The following is a 22,341-nucleotide window of genomic DNA, read 5'->3' as shown; positions in this document are numbered from 1 at the left end:
ATCTTAATAAGGACAGTTCACTTTATATCTTTTTGATAAGCCATAAACTCTCAGGTAAACATTCTAATAAGTGATATTTTATTTATCTCTTTATCACTATTCAGATATATTTATTACTTATGATTTTTTTCATCGTAACTAGATTTAATCTACTTAACTATTTATTATAATCTATTATTTTCAAAAATTAAACAAATATGAAAAATTTTTTAAATATGAACAAACGCAGTCTCATGCATGCACGTATTCATAATAATAAATAAATAAATAAATATATATATATATATATATTTATATATATATATTTATATATATATATTTATTTATTTATTTATTTATTATCATGAATACGTGCATGCATGAGACTGCGTTTGTTCATATTTAAAAAATTTTTCATATTTGTTTAATTTTTGAAAATAATAGATTATAATAAATAGTTAAATAGATTAAATCTAGTTACGATGAAAAAAATCATAAGGAATAAATATATCTGAATAAACATATTATAAATGGATTAAGGAAAAATGATGCTCAAAAAATCATCACGCCACACAATACATATATTAAATCATTATACAAAATAATCTATATTCTGATACGTGACCTAACGAGATTTATCTTTACGTAACATCTTGAGTGGCAAACTTTCGAATCATGTACAGTACAAAGTCGTCACATTCTAATTATTCCCCTTCATTTAATGTCACATATAAATTACAAGTCAAATTTAAGAGACATTCTCGTATAAAATTTCAAAAACTTGATGATCTCGAAATCTATTTTTCTCCTCACAATATTTTAAAACGTCATATTTTCTTATGTAAGTTACAAAACATTAAAGTCTTTTATGTAAGTGGTGTTAAGTCGTTACTTATAATATTTATATGCTAATAGTTCAAATACATTCTCAAAATGTAAATTGTCGCTAGAAAAATACCGATAGGAGAAATCTGTTAAAAAAGAATTAACCAACTTCTTCGTCTATTAGTTATCATTCTTATAATAATAGAAACTAAAATCAATTATTCATATTCCTCGTCAATTTAACATTTATGTTTAAGGCATTTTATGCTTTAAGATATTTATATCTCATAAACACACTTTATTTATTCAATATTACTTCTTTCACTTTACCTCAAAATTTCATAAATAACTAAAATTTTCGATAAAGAAAATATGGCATTCTGTATTTGATTCATTTGTTTATCTGCAATACATAGCATTGGTACGATAAGAACGTGAAAAGGCAAAACAGCTGTAACATAAGCTGTAACATAAGCTAAATCATACGCAACAAATTCAGTCATGTAATTGCAAATTACTATTTGTACAATGTTGACTTAAATCAATGCAATAGATACAAGCGAAAAAATATGTTTACATTCCCGAACAGCAAATGTGTCAATTACTGATTATTCGGAAAGAAATTTTATAACACTATCCAGGAATGTATAAAGTATACCTTATTCGTTCCATACCTATGCTAATTACATGTTTCAATCCAGGAACAACGAACGCATTAAGTTACATTGCACATCGCTCTGATAATCACGATATCTCAGAGGATTGTGTTTACATTGTACACATAAATTAAATGATAACGGAGATAAGAAATTTAGCGTTTTTGTTAATTTAAACATTATTATATCTATCCTTATTTTACTCCTAAGTTCATAAATGTGTACACATAAGTGTGTGTGTGTGTGTTTCATGTAAAAGCTCTCATACATTTAATTACATAAAATTATAAGCAGAACATCTGTTATACAAAAGTGTATTTCTTTCTTTTTTTTCATCATTGAATATTACAAAAATGTACGTGCTTTTAGTTAATATCTGTTTGCAAATGCAGTTTATATCACAACACAGAGAAAAATTAGTCAAAGCAAGTAATTGTAAAACATATGTCAATGGATTGATATACGTAAATTACATTAATCCAGATGAAAAACAGATGACAATGATATACACATAATAAAATTATCGTTACTTGTAGTTTAAAGTAACTCTTAATTCATTTAACTGATGTACGTATTGATAAATCCTTTCCTTTTTTATTTTCTACTTCTTGAATGCTTTATAGAATTACCTTTGACTAATTCCAACTGAAGAAATTATATATCTCTATTTTATATTTAAATTAAAATAAAATAATAAGAGACGTACAAACTCGTCTTGAAAATAAAACAAAATGAATAAAATAGCATATCCGAGTCAGCGCCGTAATTAACGAGTGTACTTTATTTATGTATATATTATTTTTTATGCATTAAACAATTATAAACGATAATTATAAAAAGTTGTGAAAATTTCGGACCCTTCTCAAGTAGCAAGTATTCATTTTATAAAGTTATTTTTTTCGACGAGTAAAGACGTGTTAAGATGTGTTATAAACCTTCTTTAGATACCAAACCATCCTTTAAACATTTTTTTGCAAAAAAATAATTTATTTTGTCCTAAGACATCTCTATTTTGTCATCTGTTAGTTTCTTGTGCTGTCTGGAATGATTATTAAAGTATTTATACATTTGGAAATAGATAGAAATTAACATGTAATTTCCGTAGTACATAATTATACACATACTCAAAATTTTGAATTAAAAAAAATAATTTATCCTATCTATAGAAACATGAAAAATACTTCTTAAATTATAGTTTCAAGAATGTTTCTGTCAAGATATTTCTTATTGAAGCTTTAAAATTAACAAATATTATAGATTTGGGTTGATAGTTTATTCTTTTTTTTTGTCGATTGACTCATTCTTGATTGTCTTGAGGATGGTCCAAAGAAAGACTCCGAAACATTTACAACTTTTATAATTAAAGTAAGTGCGTTAATTACGACGCTAAATCGGATATGTCATTTGGTTTCTTTTATTTTATTGAATTCTGTATTTTCATGATTTTTTAAGCGCCTGATATTTTTTATTTATAGGATCGTATTATATTTAATGTACATCAAATTTCGTTAATGTTGTTTGGATGTTGTGTAGATATACAATTGATATTTCATATATATATATATATACAGAGTAAGTCACTTTTTAAAATCGCTCTTAATAAATCTTAAGATATTTTATGAATAAAAAATATTTTATATAATATAAAAATTGCTTGACTTTGAAGAGGACTTTCTGTTATAACTCATTCATCAGGTTTGTTCCAGATAAAGATTCTGAGATTAAGTAAAGCCATTTTTTTTTTTTTTTTTAACAAAAATGTGTTTCCTGACAAGTCAATTTGTTTTCATTCTGTATCAAAATGTATCAAGATAGAATCATATAAAAAATCAATAATTTATAAAATATTTTAATTTATTTCGACATTATATTATGACATAAAATATATATCAAGTATATATTCAAGTTTTATCACATATATATTTTCCATTGATTTTAATACTTTTATACACCAATTAATGACTTAATTTATGATTGACATAAAAAATCCAGAATTGTATTTAAAAACAGATATGCCATTGTACATGACCAAAATTTTTAAAATATTTCATAGGATATGTCACATGAGTATGTGAAAATAAATAATTGATAAATATTTTATAACTACAATTTTGAAAAAATTTTATCTTTTAATACTTTTGTATACATTATAAATAAGAAAAATCCATTTTTCTAGAAAAGACATATATGATCATATTTAAAAAACACAAATGGCTTTGAAATCTCAGAAATGCGTTTATTTAGAACAGAATCAGCACAAAATGTCTCTTTCGAAATCAATAACTTTTTTATCTAAAATATTTTTTCACGAGATATCAATTTAGAAATGGCAATTTCTAAGGTAACTTACTTTGTATATTGTGCTAATATCAATATAATATAAAAATAGAGGAAAATGCCGCTTAAAGAAAATTGGTCGAATTAAAAAAAGCCTAAGATAATAGTGAAAAATTAATACATATCTAAAAACTTCATATCTAATTCGTACTCGAAAATATTTTAATAAAAAGCGTTATTCGTAAATTGCATTCATGTATATTTTATATCTTATTGTCTTTCGTTATTTTTTTACGTGAATTGTACAAATATAACTCACAAATATGGTGTAATAATCGATACATTACAATTTAATCCTGATTTATTTATGACGATCGCTTTCGTGTGTGTGATTAGAAAAGAAATCTGCTCGAATGTTTGATTCTGGACATAAATGCTTGTATTAGAAAATTGTAGTCTTGTGAATCGGAACTTGCCGAAATAAATTAACACTTAAGTCCTTATTCTAAATACGCGAAATTATGAATCGTATCAATCGAATCATATAATTTGCGTGATATAAATAGTTTAAGTAAAAATGTTGTCAACTTCATCGCGCAGTCAGATAAGAGTATTCATACAGCCATTATTAATGTATAGTACCATTTGAGAAACTATTATCAATTCCAGTAGAAAATAAATATCAGTTAAGCCACATGATCATACAGATAGCTACATCATATATAAATACGTAGCAATTTATAAATCTACTGATCAAAATATATTGTCTAACATATACAAAATTATTGCACACTGCACATTAATTTTATCAATATAAATTCATATTAATAATTTAAGAAATATTTAGTATTTTTTATGTTTACATCAAATGTAAGATATGTGTACAATCTGATGTATATATTAATCTAGGTATATTTTAATCTATTATATTCCATATAATTAAAATTTATTACATTTTGTGGACGAATAAGATACTTTAGATGCATTATATGGAATATAATGGATTAGACATTATATATTTATCAATATGTACCATATTATATAATAAAAATGTATTAAATTAAATAATTGCCTAGTATTACTATCAATTTAATGCATATTATAATATCTTAGAATTTCACTTGTATATACTTTTGCATTTTAATATATTATTTATGGCCTACTGCATATTTATAGACTATTTCATGAACATTTCTTATCTGATGTACAAACACACAATTTATATACAAATTTGCAATATACAAACTTACTATATGCATTAATCCACTGATAATAATGTTGGATTTGTAAGTCTTTTTTTTAATTTGTTTTATAATTTGCTACATATAATTCTAACTTAGAAAAGTATTATTTACAAGATTTGGTATATGAACTCGAATACATTTACAAAATTTTAGACTTACATAACAAATTAAATTTATGATTTAATAGAATACGATTTTTTTCTATTTTCTACATATATTGTTTATTAATCATAGGTGAGTGATAATGTTAGATTTCTTCATAAATCTAATATTTCCACCCAATTATAATTAATAAGCAATATACATAAGTTGTCGCAGGTTATCGCATATATAGCAAATTTCTCATAATAATAAAGCTAATAATTTTAAAATTCATCAGAATATGATTACATATAAATATACGTTTTAAATCAATATTTATCCTCTTATATATATTGTATATAAATACAAGTTCTTCTCGGTGAAAAGTACATAAGATACTCTGTATTGCATTAAACTGACAGTGACAGTGTATCATAATTAATCACTTATATAGTGAGCCACTCTATCAATGTGTTGACAACCATTAAAAGTCTTGTCTTTAAATCGTCATCTTATAGAAGATCCCTGAGAAAGAAGCGTTTGTATTTAGTAAAATATGCAAAATTTATTTATTTTTTTTCTTTTTTGAAAAATTAAACTGTCTAATTTTGATTGTATTAAATTGTATAATAACAAAAATTCCACTTATTAGAACTGTTTATATAAAAAGTCACGCAATATTTGGAATTTAGCTAAAATTCCGAAATTGCAATTTTGAAAATATAAGTGAGCAAATGTTTGTTATTTTACAATCACATTTATCACTTATTTCCCTGTATTGCCTGTGTAAAAAGATGCAACCTTATCTATTTAATTTTATGAAATGACTTAAGTATACCAAATATTTTTACTAATTTAAATTTGTCGTCTCTATTCCTTATGCACTCTCTTCGTAGAATTCAAGCGTGAATCAAGTGCAATGCTTTGATACATGTTGCAACAAGATTAAAATGTATATGACACGTTGTCGGTCTATGCCCAACAATATGAATATGTGACGCTCAAATAAATTAAGAAGTTTTAAGAGCCTTGTCTGCATGCGCTAGGGTCAAAGATCCAACGAGAGATACCAAGGTTCGATCCAGCCATGTTATAGGATTTGGATATAGAAGACCACCTTCGTAGAAACCTAAATGACCTCCGTGAGCCAATTCCACGTATAACGTGTTTGAATTATTTGCTAAAATTTTAGGGAATATCTTAATAGTACGTTCTTATTTACTATACCCATTATATATATATATATATATATATATATATATATATATATATATGCAAATAGCATATATACTTACCTGCGTACTCTTTAATTGGATTTAATAACACTTCCGGTACGATAGGATCATCTACTGCGTTAATGAATACCATCGGTGTTGTGATATTATCTAGATAAAAGATACAACTACTCCATTTATATAATTCTTGTACAGATCTAAAGTTATGTACCTAAACAACAAAACAATTTACAAAAATTATATAAAAATTATATTCACCGTTCAAATTATCTAGTATAGTTGATAGTATAGTTGAAGGAATTGAACTTACTTTTCTCGTGTACGCTTCATCTAATTCGGGTAATGTCGCCGCGGAAATTATGTCGCGCTCGTTCAAATTATACCTCTGTTTTACATCTTCGCACAAAAGCATGTTTTTATGCTTGAGTATAAGATTCTTCATCGACTCTGTCATTACATAGAGATAGAAGCGTCTGAAATTCTGCCAGTTTAACAGAATTTTCGTTCCTCTAAAAAAGAATACATGAATTTAATAAATTAATAAATTAATAAATCAATAAAAATGTACAGTAAATTAATATTTTTCTTTCTTGATTAACATTTTAATTGTTAATAAAAAAGTTTACTTATTTACTCGAGAGCGTTGTATCCTTGACAAATCGATATTCCTCCTATAATGTTAGGTAATTTATTGGGACCTCGTTCTCCGAGATATTTTGTTACTAAATTACCACCCAAACTATAACCGATACAAACTATTTTGGTATTAGGGTGCTTTTCTATCAAATTTTGTAACATTGTGCTGTAATCGTCCGTATGACCTGTTTACAAAATATACATTATAAGGTTTATCAAATTGTATAAAAGAAAAACAAATTTAATATATATATTTTTATAACATAAAATTATATAATACAAAAAATTATATTTATTCAATTAATCAATATATCTCGAAAGAGAAAATAAGTTAACAATTATTTTTAACATTGTATTCAAATACGTAATTATACATTTGAGACAGTTATGATTATAAAATCTCTAAGTTTAGATTAGTAAAGCGATAATTTCATTATGGAATCTAATTTTGATTCTTGTAAAAAAATGCATATATCCGATAAGCATATATCGAATATAATTTATTTGTCATTGTTACATGTATATTAAAAAATTTCTTTGCCAATTACAATGATCAATAATTTAGAAATAGGATTAATAATTTAGAAATACGAATTGAGAATATTTATGTAACTGCGTATACGAGAAAGTTTATACTATTCAATATTGAATTGGTTTTTTCCACAACAGTTATAATTTCTGCGATATGTGCCCATATACATGCACGATATAAGAACTCTGTTATTACTCGCAAACTTTGCTCGATCGACCGTCTTGTCGCGGTGGGATAAGTTTTATCGATCGCCACACGTACCGTAAGAAAATATCCTTGGTGCTGTGATCTTGACACTGGAAAGGGCTCCTACGTGATTAAGTACCGCGCATCGATAGCCATGACACTGCACGAAGTGTACGAATGTCCTGATGTAAACACTTTCTGAACTGTTGCCAATACCGGGACAAATAGCTATCGTTATGTCATCTGAAAATTAGTAGATTGTATTGTAATATCAAGCATTAGTACGTTTTCTTATTCTTTAATTTTTTCATTATTAAGCGCGTTCTTTCGTAAGAGAGAAATAAGTATATATAATTAAATTGTGTTTTCCTCTTTGAAGAGTCTTTAAGATTAAATTATGAACAATAACCTTCATGTCCATTGGTCAGCGGTTGATAAAGATCATATGTAAGCGTGGTACCATCCGGAAGACCGATGTACACACGTTCACCAATTGGCCAAGGACATCGAACGCGTCCTATGACACTGTGAATAATGGTTTGTACGTGTCCGCTGAAACCCCACAACCTCGTTGGTTTGTATCTAAAACAGGCCAAGGATCGTAATCATTTTTAGCTTGTCAAAATACATTGACAAAATTCTTTATTCTAGCAATTATGAAAATATAAGTATAATTTAGTTTTATCAACTTGTCATTTCATATCTCGTTATTCCTAATAGATACTAAAGATCTCTAAATTTCAAGAGCAATAGAAAATGTCGACTTTCTGACGTGTAAGTTTAATGTTCGATCTGTAACGTCTCAACCGTCAGCGTCAATCAAGACTTGAAAAGGACCTAAACCAAAGGTCGAAAAGTCGTTGATGTCAACCTTTAATTAATAAATTTGATTAATAATAAGTTTGGTCGCATAAATAAATCATTGTATAATTTTCATTACTGGTGATATAAATTAGTATCAAACAATAGAAAAATTAATAAGAGATAAATCAGAAAATTGTTAAGATTTAAAAAATATAATTATAAGATGTACACACAATTAAAACTCTCTTAAATTTATTTAAATAAATCTTTTTAAAAGAATATGTCACTTTTTTCATGAAAACGATGATTGATAGGGACAAGTAATTAAATTCAATCAATATTTGTATAACAGTCTACAATTCTGGACAAACTTTAAAGTATAAATTTTACCTGAATTCATATAATTGTGACGTTATAACTTACTTAAATATGCCAATAAAGATACTCAGCAGAACAGCACGTGCACTTCAAAATTTATTATTAATTACTGTGATAAAATCAATCTTGATTTAATTAATATCTATAAATTACAACACGCTTAAAAAGTCAAATACTTAAATATTTTTATTTTTATAATGCCTAATGCTTCATATTAAACTAAATTTAGAGACAGATAAATGTCGATTTCAATCTTACTCTCATAATTCTCATTATCATAAAAAGTATAATTATCAAACTGATAACGGTATTTTTGTCCATAATTTATTTTTAATTATACAAAGAAAATATTTAGTATTAAGAGCATTAATATATGAATAAAAAAATTATTTATTATAATTCATAGATTGTTTAACGTAGTAAATTCGCAAATATTTTATAACTTTAAAATTATTATCTGATGTTACTATCGGGCGAACGTTTCGATCAGATTTTTCTAATCATCCTCAGCGCAATGTATAACGTCAATAAATTAGGATAAAATATGATGTAAAATGTTAATTACAAAACTGTTTCGCATAGTATGATATTATATAATCGTGGTGTAATATGCAAGAAGATAGAGTAATGTGCTTGTGTAGTCTGATAAGTAGAAATTTAAATTAAACGGCGGTCATGCAATCTTGTGTTATATATAGTTTACAAAACTTGGTGTCTATAGTTTAGGAAATTTGTTTATGACATTGCGATGAGGATAATCAGAAAAATCTGATCGAAACGTTCGCCCGATAGTAACATCAGATAATAATTTTAAAGTTATAAAATATTTGCGAATTTACTACGTTAAACAATCTGTGAATTATAATAAACAATTTTTTGTACTCATATGCTCGTAACACCAAATATTTTCTTTGTATAATTATAACACTATAGAGCCCTTACGTTACTAATTAATTTATTTTTAAGTATAGAATCGAAAGAAATACGTTTGTGACGTAAAAGAAGTAATTTGATGTCATACTATAAAATTAAATTATTCCTTTAGCACTCAAAAAATAAATTGATTTATAATATAATATAAATAATCTAAGAATTAAAAAATATTTTTAATATTTTTAGAAGTTGCTAGTTCTATTTTAATTATTTATATGAAGCGCATGCGTATTTTACTTTACATTAACTTTTTTTAAAAAGAGAAAACTACGAACGGACTTGTAGCATATCACGCATTTCACTTGGCAAAACGCAAATCAGGGAAAAGCGGAGTCGAACAATAGGCCGCATCGTTAAACTTTTTTATAGAGAATAGACAAGAAGTTGTAATGGATTAGTAGAATACGGGACAAAACGTTAGATAGATCTATAAAAAAAACTTACATAACAATAAAAGAATATTTATTGTTACACATTGTGAGAAGTGTCTGTATATCAATAAGGCTCATCGTTGGCAAGAAAATTCCATGAAGTCACTAGATGAAGTATATACTGACATAATTCCATACATTTATTCGAAGCCGATAGTTCCGGATTCACGACGACCTTTAGAAACCGAAGAAGGCTGTACAATTTGTTTCGAAAGACTCAAACCTTTCTCCTTTTGCCGCTATCTATAAATCGCAAGAAAACCGTGATACCTATCATCTACTTATTATTATCACTGTATGCGGCTACAATTGCCAAAAAATATATGACATTTGGACGATTACTAAAACAACGGTGTATGCACGAAATTGCATCGATCACGTATAACTTGCATTTTAATGGCAGAAATGTGTAAAGTTACACGACAATGGATCAATAAAGTATACTAACATCGTATCGATTGTCCACGGCAAAACAGACTTGCGAAGAATGCACAACTTGCTTTTCACTTGCAGAAAAAATATTTATGTATTGCAGCTGTACCTCGAAAAGTCTATTTTTTCAACTACAGAAAAAATGTGATTACAAATTCATCAAGAAATTGAAAAAAAAAAGATATTCAAAAGTTTATCATAAGAATTTCCTGGGAATGATATAAGATATATTTATAAATTAAATTTATCATAAGACTAAAGTTTATCATAAGAATTTCCTGCTAATGATATAAAATATTTTTATAAATTATCCGTAGAAATTTGTTTAATTAATACATTTGTTGCATTTTTGATCTAATATTTCTCTCTATGCTTCCCCGGAAACTTGATAGATCGTTTCGATGATTATCGAAATTAGTTTTCAATTTATATTTTCCATTCGTAGTTTCATATATTCACTGCTAACACAATTTTAGTATAAGATAATTAAATTTATTATAAATCGTTTTGATACAGCTCTAAGCTATAAGATACAGATCTTTATGTTTATTTTTGTTCTATCTTGCTTTCTATTTAATCTGTTTTTCCGCGTGACTTGAATTTCAACATAAAAAGAGAAAAGATTTGTCCTGAAATTTTGCGAATTATGAATTGACATCAATTTCTTTTCTCAATGAGTTAGCGTAAAGCTGAATGTAGTGACAGTCAACACATGTGGTAATTTGCCATTGTAAATGCATGGAAAAACGTGTCAATACTGTTCGCGCCACAGCTGCGAAATCATCGCGCGAATTATGACGCGATAAGAAAAAAGTAGAAACTATAGTTGGGCTCCTAACTGCAAAATACGTAGAAGATTCTACGTAATGATAGTTTCTCTATTATTCGATTTTCGATACAAGCAGCGATAAAGTGCGCGAAAACACACCGTTCAAACATCACATTCATCAAATCTCGTAATAATAACAATATGCTAATTAAATTATAACGATATGCTAATTTTTACACGTAAGAATTATATAATAAAATGTGGAAAGCTTGGATTATTAAAATTCCTCAAAAAAGACATATAAGAGTTATGTATGAGCTGATATAACACTTTTAGACGATAATACACTCTATCCTATAATTTTTCAAAGAAACGCAGATTGGAAAAAAGGTTAGAATATTTTAATTCTTTACATAAGAATCATAAATCACCTAGTATAACGCGCATACAGTGATTAATATTAGTATAAATAGTAGATTTTGACAAAACTCAAATTTTAGTACCGCAACAGAGTAATTCATAAAGATAATTTGCTTTAGAAATTTGCATTAAAAAAGAATATATTCTTTTATCGTATCTATAATTAGCTCAATAATTATATACACATTTTCATTAGATTACCAGTCATATATATTAGATTGCAAATCGACTTTTTTGTTCAGAGTTCACGGTCATGGTTACTACGATCGATTAGAAAGCCTGAAAGCTATCCATATTTGCTGAAGTTATTACGTTAATCGTCGTTCGTCAGATAGTTCAATTTTTAAAAAATGTCTATATGTAATTGATATTACTAACAAATTATTTACTTTTATTATATGTATAATATTATAGAATATACTTATACTTTTTTCTCCCTCATCATCAATTTGTTATACTGTAATAACATGATCAAAGATTATTTAATATATAATATTAATGTATTTATAATACGATAAAACAAGTAAAAATTAAATTATTAAAAAAAAAACAATATTTTAATTATTTTTAGTAATACGAGAATGTGTGTGTGCGCGCGCGCGCGTGTGTGTGTGTGTAAACATAGAATTTTATGATCTCGCTTTAATAGGCGAAGTATCTCGTTCGCTACATAAATCAAATTCGGTAAAATATCGCATAAACTGAAAATTATCGATTTACTAATCTGCTTCAAAGACATTAAAATGTAAAAAAAAAAAACGTTAAATGTATATGTATATATACAGTAAAAAATAAAATGCTAATTTCAACATTTTTTACATGTCCCAGAAAGTCCACTCTAAATTTAAGTTAAAATAATTCATTTATTGTGTTACTTATTGACAAACCAGAAATCTTAAGTAATTAACACAAAGCTTCACATTTATTTTTGTTATTCTGATTTTAAATGTAATATAAAAATAACATACAAATTAATTAAAAACTACATGAAAGAGTAATTACAATAACTTGTAAGAAATGTTGATAAAACATTTTAAAGTTCATGATTACTCAAAGATTTATTTTAACATTTCTTAGAATGTTAAATTGATTTTGAAACATGCTGAGTGTTTGAAATAATTTTTAATGATGTGTTAAAAGCATTCAAAATAATATTCCATTTTTAAAGAAACATATACAAAGTATTAAGTTATAAAGTTGACATAAATGTAACACATAAAAATGTTATAAAAATAATAACATTAGCTGTATGTTAATTTTATATTGAAGTAATAATCAAAAGAACGTAGTAACATAAGAAAATTTTAACATATGGATGCACAATTTTTTATTGTGTATCTCTCTTTCAAGCAAAATAACTTCTATAAAATATATATAGAACTTTTGCAAAAAATAATATTACTTTACGGTCAAAAATAATTTAGCGCAATGAAAATATCCTTTTTATTTAATAAATGAATAAATACTAATTTTTTGTTCGGCAAACAGGCATACTAACTAGCCGGTGGTGGACATTCTTTTTATATTCGAATTTTACCTTTGACATAATTTATTATTTGCTTTAACAAAAATAACTTTTAAATAATAATATTTTTTTCTTCATTAGTAAAATTGTATCAAGAATAATTAAATCTTGATTTTTCGTATCATTAATTTATATATATATTTCTTCTCTTTCTTACGCCATTATTTTTATAAAGTAATATTTTAAACAAAACATTAACAAAGAATGGACAACTAAGAGCCAAGCGTAGTAAGTGGTGCGCAAATTATTTTATTTAACATAAACAATCTTAAGAACATATTAATGTAATTATTTATAATACTGTATGAATAGTTCAGTCAATTTTTGACCAGAGAATCAATATGAAGCTCAGATTAAAAAAAAAATTACAACCGCAGATTCAATAAGTAAAAGCTGATCCGAGCTCGGTAAAACGCGTACTCGCTCTGTCTTTTTGCCAAACTTTGGGTTGGCAACAGTAAAAAGTATGAGATCAGAAATGTAAAATAATGAAAAGTTATTGTGGAAACGCTTAATAAAAAATCGCTTATTACAATATCAGTCTGATTACTTAATGATCATTAATAATTTAAAAATTTAATTAATATGCTTTTCTCTAGTTGCTAGGCCAGAAGATTGCAATGCATGTTTTCAAAACCTATATAAAGTGCAAACTAAGTTGTTAAAAAATAACGTGCAAAAGAGTGGCAAGCGATTATTATTATAATGCAATTATTTTTTTGTGTTGATTATGTAATTGTCAGAGATTAACATGATTAACAGGAACAGAATCTTTATGTATTTTAATAAAATACTTTAAATTATAAAGACTGAAATAAGATAATTTGACCATCTTTAATTATATTTTTGAATTATTCAGTAAGAAAAGGAATATACGGTACAGTAAAGTAAGAAATGGTTTTATTATTATATGTTCTGATAGTGTAATTATTAAAATTATGAAAATTGTTGATTAAGATTTTTAGGCGTTATAAGTAATATTTTATTTTTATAAAGATTCTTTTCTTTCAAAGCTTTACATTTAGTTCCTTTAATTCTTTCAATGCTTTTTATGTTATTAATTTACATCACGGTCATGTTTGACGTCACGATTACGTTTTTTCATATTTTTATTCGTTACTGCGTCTTGTTTTCTTGTTTTTATCGTTTCGAGATAGAGAGAGAGAGAGAGAAAAAGGGAGTGTTATATTTATTATGTTGCTTTGATATGGAAATATTAATCACTTATTACACTAACTGTAAGATTTTATAAGACATTATAAATAAAATAATTATAAATGAAATGATTATAAATTTGCCAATTTCACAATTTTAAAAGTATGTGTTATGTTAACAATGTCAACTTATTATTCAAACGCAAAGTGGACAATTTCAAAAATGCATATCATTGATAACTAATGTGCATAAGATAAGTGAGTGAGATAATTCATTCGATATTGCATGCAATGAAAAAAAGCAAGCAATTTACCTGTATTATTAAATGGCTTCTACATCGTCAATGGAAAAAATAAAATTAATTATTCATGTGTAATTTCTTGCACGTGTAAGGTTCAATGCCGAATAAAATCCAATAAGGCATAATATATCACAGAGAGAACGATTTGTTTGAATAATTTGTTTAGATTAAGTTATTTTGTTCAAACAACATTATGCCATACGAAACATTATCTTTATTGACTGAAGAAAGTATTATTTCATTGAATCAAACAATATTATAGGTTATTTTAAAAATTAAATAATGTTATTAGTTTGTTCAACTAAACAGCTTTTTTCGACTATTTCAAGCATACATTTTATTAAATCTAAAGAAATTTTAATATTAGAAATTAATATTAAATATTAGGAATACAAAAAATTGGAATTATTTTCACAGAACAATAAAAAGAAATGGATTAACGCATAATAAATTAAAAATAATTAATCCATTCCGTTCTCTTATTTAAAGTAAAATAATTCTAAAAACTTCTCTTCCTAATATTTAATACTTATTTCTAATATTTTCTCTATTTGCGTTGGTCCTAACTTTTTTACTTTTTTCAAATTCTGACATATTCTGATATTGCCAACCCTCGAGAAAAGATTTTACAGGCAAAATTACATTATTCTCAATAATTTATTATCCAACGAGATAATAATAGCAAAAAATTAGAACGTGTTAGTTCAAGTTACTTATTAATTAGTTATTATATATTTTTATTCGCCACTTTGTATAATGTATTAAACTTATTCGATTTAAAACAGTGCTTAATTCTTTATAAAATGGAATTGCGTGATTCCGTCTTAATTGGTATGTGATAACTTACTGTCGCAAAATCGCGAATTAAAAACGGGCTGGATGTGATACATATGAGAACGAATATGCGCGAACGAGAATCACTATTTTTTTACGCGATGGTGAATGCGGAAATGCACAAAATGCTCGTGAGAAATTCAGGTGCGTGGTAATGACTCAAGAACAGCATGCTGCAATAGTTGCAACGTGTAGTCATTAGAAAGAAGAAAGCGACAGAATCATGACGAAGGGAAGTGGTTCGGTTCTCGTGCAGCTCGCTCACTCGAACAAGACGGAACCGATTTGAGCGTATTGCGTGTCGACTCGATCTTTGCAAGAGAAGCAAAGTAATTTCGATCAAATACACGACTACGAGGATGGCACGACAATCGGACGATTGAAGTCTATAATTTATGATTTTCGCTGCTGCACATTCGAACGTTAGGAAAAGCAAGAATCGATGGGAGTTAAAACATACGATTTCCTAGTTGATTGCTAAGCAAAATTTTACGATTTCTCAATAAACTATGCGAGAGAAGCCACCGTGAGATCGGATAATCATCTATCACTCTTAGGAACTTGGCACACCATACTTAAAAATTTAAAAATTTTTAATAGTTGTGATGATTAAAGATAAAAAAATCAAACTTGAAAAAATGGTGTGCCAAGTTCATGCAGCGCACCAAATCATAAAAATCATTTATTTCTTTAGAGTTCTAATTAGTTTTACAATAGTTCTACAGTTCTATGTCAAATATATCAATAGTTCTAGCCATTAGAAATAAAAAATCGATATTTGAAAAATCAGTGCCCAAATGATAATTTTCTTGTAAATATTTTTTCACACGAGTTCTAGCCGATCTGACTAGAGTTCTGAGTAGCATTCCCTGAGTTCTACAAGAAAGTTTAATGACTTTTTCCCCTAAAACAATTATTTTTCAAGCTACAGCCAATTTTAACAAATAAAGTCCACAAATAAAGTTTTTTTTCGATAAACGTGGACTTTATTTGTTAAAATTGGCTGTAGCTTGAAAAATAATTGTTTTACGAAAAAAAGTTATTAGACTTTCTTGTAAAACTCAGGGAATGCTACTCAGAACTCTAGTCAGATCGGCTAGAACTCGTGTGAAAAAATATTTACAAGAAAATTATCATTTGGGCATTGATTTTTCAAATATCGATTTTTTATTTTTAATGGCTAAAACTATTGATATATTTGACATAGAACTATAGAACTATTGTAAAACTAACTAGAACTCTAAAGAAATAATTGATTTTTATGATTTGGTGCGCTGCGTAAACTTGGCACACCATTTTTTCGAATTTGATTTTTTTGTCTTTAATCATCAGAACTATTTAAAATTTTTATATAGAACTCTAGAACGATTCAAAAGGAAACCAGAACTCTAAAAAAAATTTTAGATTTTTAAGTATGGTGTGCCAAGTTCACAGGAGTTCATCTATCGTAATCGCGGGTGAGCGAGAAATCGAGATTGTCTAATTTTGATAAAAACAGTTTTCGACATTAAATCATGTGTGTTTAGACATTTTGCAAAAATTAATTTATTTGAGCTACTCAAAGTGTAATGACATGTACGTTGATGTAAGGCTCATAAAGATATAAAACTCGACGAAATGTTGTGGTTAATTTCACAATCAATACACGAGTCAAGCATTTATATTTATAATTAAATTCTTGAATCATCAGTTATAGAGAGAGACGAACGCGCACACATGACGTTATTATTTTTTCTGTATGCAATACAAAGTTAAAAATCATTATGTGTTTCCGCTTTCTTAAGCGCTTTCACGCAATGCGATTGAAAGAAGAAAGAAATTACAATTAGCAATGAATTTGTTTGACCAACGGAATGTTTTTTTATTATTATCGACTTTTTCATGACATCAGCGTCACGCAGGAATTGCTTCACTTCGCTTTCACATGATAGTTAATTTGCAGAAGTAGATGCACATAGTGTCTAATGGCGAAATAAATAGTTTTACTAAAATTATTAATATTAATAAAAAATACGTTTTGGCGATGCAATATTCAATAGCGTTTATCTCGTTCTTCTAAATCTGCATTAATGAAAGTATAGCTTATGATGGATCGCATTTTTGTTCGTCAATATCGTGATTTTTTCCATAAGTAAAACTTCGTGGAAATATATTTTGTCAGTGTCTTGAAAATTATTCTGGGGAGAGCACGATGGATTTTATCGCGAAACGCAAATTTCTCGTGTATTCATATATGCTGTTGATAACATTCCAAAACCGACTGACGTAAATGAATTTGTTATCCAAGATAATGAAACAATAAAATCGATGAAAACGATATATATATTATAACCGCCTAAAACCGGACATGATTCTATTATTATTTCGCTTACATTCGTATATGATCTAGTTGGGTAGTTGAAAAAATGTACATTACTTGACAAAAGTCTGAGCACATCCCTCGATAATTGTATTACACTAGGAAGAAATAAATTTAATCGATATATTTCATTATCTTTACAGCGATGGAAAAATATGTTCGTATCATAAACCGACAAAAGAAAGCATACAAGAAGCAAAAGGACTAAAATTCCTTATAGTTTTATCATTTCAGTGCTTCGTTTAGGGTGAAGTCTCTCTTTCGGTGCTAAGTATTTTCAATACGTTTTCTAAAGCTATTTTCTTGATGTAAATTATATCCTCAGAATTTGCAAGACAATTAGAGACAAAGTCATTGATGAAAACTGATTAAAAACCTAAATCATTATTTATGAAGGCAAAGTTGTTTTAAAGAAATAGATCTTAAAAATTTATATTTCTTATATTTTCAAGTGAATAAAACAATTTTGAAAGCTTATGATTTATTCCCCAATTTTTAATTCAGACGAAAACAATATGCTCACAGACTTTTGGCAAGTATTGTACATACATATATGACATGTGCACTGCGAATGATACAGTTCATATCTAAATTCACGTATATTTTTACGCACACAAATACATCGTGATAAAATTATTAACAGTCATAGAGCATTTTTTCAACACGGAAATAGGAAGTGTTGACTTAGTGTCAATATTATATAAAGTAAATAAAACGGACGCAACATAGTTTATCATGTAATTCAATTAGAAACGAATATTAATTTTTTTCTAAAACAAAATTCAAATTTTGTTCAATGTTTACAATTAAAAAAAAAAATTATAGTTTTTGTCCTACATTTTTCAATTTCGCACGGCTACTATTTTAAAAAATTTTATCAAGAAATTTCTGTGAATATAGTTGCAAATAATTAATTTGACTGTTTGTATAATTAACAGAGAGAAATTATTTTTTTATACGCTACTTTGTGTGCTAAATTAATTACAAATAGAAAAAATTATTTAACTAGTCAAGTTTGTTTTCTTCATTTTTATTAATGGGAAAACATTTTGGCGTAAAATTATTCTCATTTTCTTATTAATATTAAATTGATGAACTTTACTTTTACTGTTAACTTCTTCTACACGTATTATATTTGCGTATTCTTTTTATCAATTGTGAGCAGATAAAACGCAATGACATTCAAATAATTATTAACCTTCATTATGTAAACTTTTAACTTTAGTAATAATCCACAAAGTGTGGAAATGAAAAAGTTGTCAAATTTTTTTAATATTTAAATATAATAAACGTTATTTGTATAATAATAATTTAAGAAGAGAGTTTGTGCTAATAAAAGTATTTACAGTCATTATTTACAAAATTATACTTTGCTACGTAACCATATGTCATAACCACTATCTATAATTTATAACAACCGTCTTGACCAGTTGTTTGCGAACAAAAGCCTATAACAAACTATTATTCCAAACGTAAAAAAAACATCCATTATACTCATTCAAGAGCACTCGCAATACCGGTAAGAGAGTATTTGTTGTAACCTTCATATATTATATAAGCAATCAAATAAAAAAACAATTCGCATTTTGTATTTATGTCACTATATGTCTATATGTATATTATATATTACTCTAGATAATTTTTTATTGTGTAAATAATCATAAAAAAACGTATAATATAATACTCTAATGATAATTTAATTATCTGTTTTATATAAATTATGCTAAAAATTAATTGAATAATATTTTCACCAAAAAATATATATTTTATATTTAAATATATTAAATTCATGCATTAACATCCTGCAATCTCGTCTGCATTATTATAATCTTTTCAAGATCTAATCTTTTCAATATATATCAAATATAATAGAGATTATAGAAAACAATAAAATGCAGCATATTTTTTTTCATTGTAGTGTATAGATATTTTTTTTGCTTACAGATAATGTGTAAAATATTTTTTTAAAAATATAAAAATTGTTCTTATTTATTTTTATTCTTATTTTATTCTTACTAATTACTTTTATTTTTATTTCGTTCTTATTTATGCGCACAAACATTTCAAATTATACATATGTCGCATAAAGTAATATTTGCGTATAAAGAATACAGAAATCTTGTTTATACTAATGTATCAGCTGAAATGTCAGCTGGAGCCGGTGTCCAGTACCAAACCCTAACCTCACTTTCGCGAAACTTTCAGATCTCGAAATCTATCTGGGATTCTTATCTCACGGATAGTCCTCTCGAGTTGCAAAATTCAAAGCAGTCAATTTACGGACTATTTGAAATATATGAAAAATGGATTTCTCCAGACTTACGGTTCAGCAATGACCGGCGCGATTTTCAACATCGTCGACAGGAAAGATTGATCTTTACAGACAAGGAGGGGCTTTTGTGGTGCACTGTTCACGTTCAATATCCTGAACAGAATACACAGGATCACGGCGAACACGGCTAGCAAAGCAGTAGACATTTTTCCTTAGGTCGTTGTCCTGAAACAAACATCCCTCCTTCTCTCTACTTGCTCTACTGTTATCTAGACTTTTTAGACAATCACGCGTCTTTAAAAAATTATAGCTCAAATATCAAATCTTTCAGGGTCTTTTATAGTCACTATATGTATCATTAAGTTTTTCTGACTTTTCGTATAGTATGTTTTTTCTCTCGGCGAAATTACTCATATCTGTTAAGATTTTTGCGAACGTATTTTTTCTTTACCTTTTTAAATGCTCTTCTTGAAATTTCGTTATCTTCTTTTACAATTTATGCGGAACAGGTTATGAGTAAGGCTGCAACGGCAGTGAATAAATACTGATTCATACGGTTGAAGCCGCGTGACCTGCGAGCAAAAGTATATGTAACTTTCATTAAAATACGAGACATAAAATTCTGATATAGGATATGACAGGCACATGACAGATACTAAACATGCAGAATTATAAATCGCCGGACGTCAAGTAGTGTGTGATTCACCTGAAAAATTATTTTACTTTGCATAATGAAAAATATTACGATTTATTGTAAAAAAAATCGAGAGTACAATGCAATAACCAAAGGCAATAAAATGCAATAAGCTCGTATTTAAAACACGTTTTTATAAATGTGCACATATATATATAGGTTTCGTTACTTATACTATAAATTAAAAAAATAAAAAATATGCGCATTTATTGATATAAAAGCACATTTAAATACGGGCTTATATGTATTATATTTACTGCCTTTGCAGAATTATTTTTAGTCGTAATATATTTTTCATTATGCAAAATAAAATAATTTTCCAGGTGATTTGATAACCATATAAATTGCGGTTGTGTGTTACGCCCTTTAGCATTGTCAGTCATAAGTATTTGCATAAAGTACTTTATTTCTATTTAAACAAAATGTTCAATCTCTGCATTTATAAACAATTGTTTATAGTAAATATCGAACGCTTCGGAGATTTTGAAACTGACAGTACAATCAAGAATATATTTTAACATTTCGGATTGAATTAAATCGAGATGACGAATATGTAAAACACAACTTGTTACTTAATATCTTAACTTGACAACAAAGATTTGCATTTAAATTATTTGTTTTTGAATCATTATTCCACAACGTGGTGTAATTATCATTTCACATTCATTTAAAAAATTTAATGTTAATAAAGCAATCCCTCAAAATTCGGTGATGAAAGGTAAGATATTAGAGACAATTAATCATATAATTCCCAGAGAATCCCCTCGACGATTAATTAATTGATTGATTACTGATCTTCTTTCTCTCTTTTTTTTCTAGTATAACTTTAGCATTAATATTAATGGATAATCCACAAGTGTAATAATAAAATAAAAAAATAAATACAATGTTATTTTTGCCAATCGATCGAAAACAAACAAACGATACACAAACAGTTCCACCGAATTTATCGATGATTCTCCAAATTAAAAGTAAACCTCCAAGGAATAAAAGGCCGTTGGAGATTTCGTTCTATTCACACACCCATCTTGTAGTGTCCAGACTATTGACGAGAATGCTCGACAGAGACATAAGAATTAATGACCATGCCACACACTTTCGGATAATTTCTGCATACCGAATAAAGTTGCAATCAGCGAATTCCGATAGATGAGGTACGACAATTCCATCCGTTTGTGAACACGAATTAAAACGAATTATTTTTGCAGCCGGTTCGCCGGCGTTTCATTTGACGGGCTCGACGCTCAACACGCGACTTACACCTACTCCCGTCGAGATCCGCCGGACGACTGACGACTGACATCTGTACGCGTTAGCGATAAACACGCCGGCAGAATGAAGCGGCTAGCGACTGCGAATCGTTTGACTGATATACAGGGTGTC

General features: G+C 27.3%; 1 protein-coding gene across 4 annotated transcripts; it reads right to left on the bottom strand.

Moving 5' to 3' along the window:
- Positions 1-539: 539 nt before the first annotated feature.
- On the bottom strand, positions 540-22,266 carry Hydr2 (abhydrolase domain-containing protein 2). 4 transcript variants are annotated; one of them, XM_072886473.1, is made up of 9 exons: positions 22,076-22,266; positions 20,716-20,836; positions 20,316-20,514; positions 8,061-8,233; positions 7,727-7,894; positions 6,932-7,118; positions 6,608-6,806; positions 6,358-6,508; positions 540-6,242 (listed from the first exon to the last, which is right to left on the bottom strand). In XM_072886473.1, exons 3-9 carry the CDS (start codon positions 20,468-20,470, stop codon positions 6,073-6,075), a joined length of 1,203 nt encoding a protein of 400 aa, XP_072742574.1. In that variant the 5' UTR covers positions 20,471-20,514; positions 20,716-20,836; positions 22,076-22,266; the 3' UTR covers positions 540-6,072. The 4 variants fall into 4 exon arrangements, with proteins under 4 accessions (XP_072742574.1, XP_072742567.1, XP_072742558.1 ...); XM_072886466.1 differs by having other exon boundaries at positions 20,316-20,507; XM_072886457.1 differs by having other exon boundaries at positions 20,316-20,489.
- Positions 22,267-22,341: the final 75 nt, after the last annotated feature.

The sequence above is a fragment of the Anoplolepis gracilipes genome, chromosome 1 (assembly GCF_047496725.1).
Source record: "Anoplolepis gracilipes chromosome 1, ASM4749672v1, whole genome shotgun sequence".
Lineage (NCBI taxonomy): Eukaryota > Metazoa > Arthropoda > Insecta > Hymenoptera > Formicidae > Anoplolepis > Anoplolepis gracilipes.
Note: the sequence above shows the minus strand (reverse complement) of the source record. Positions and strands in the feature narration are given on the sequence as shown.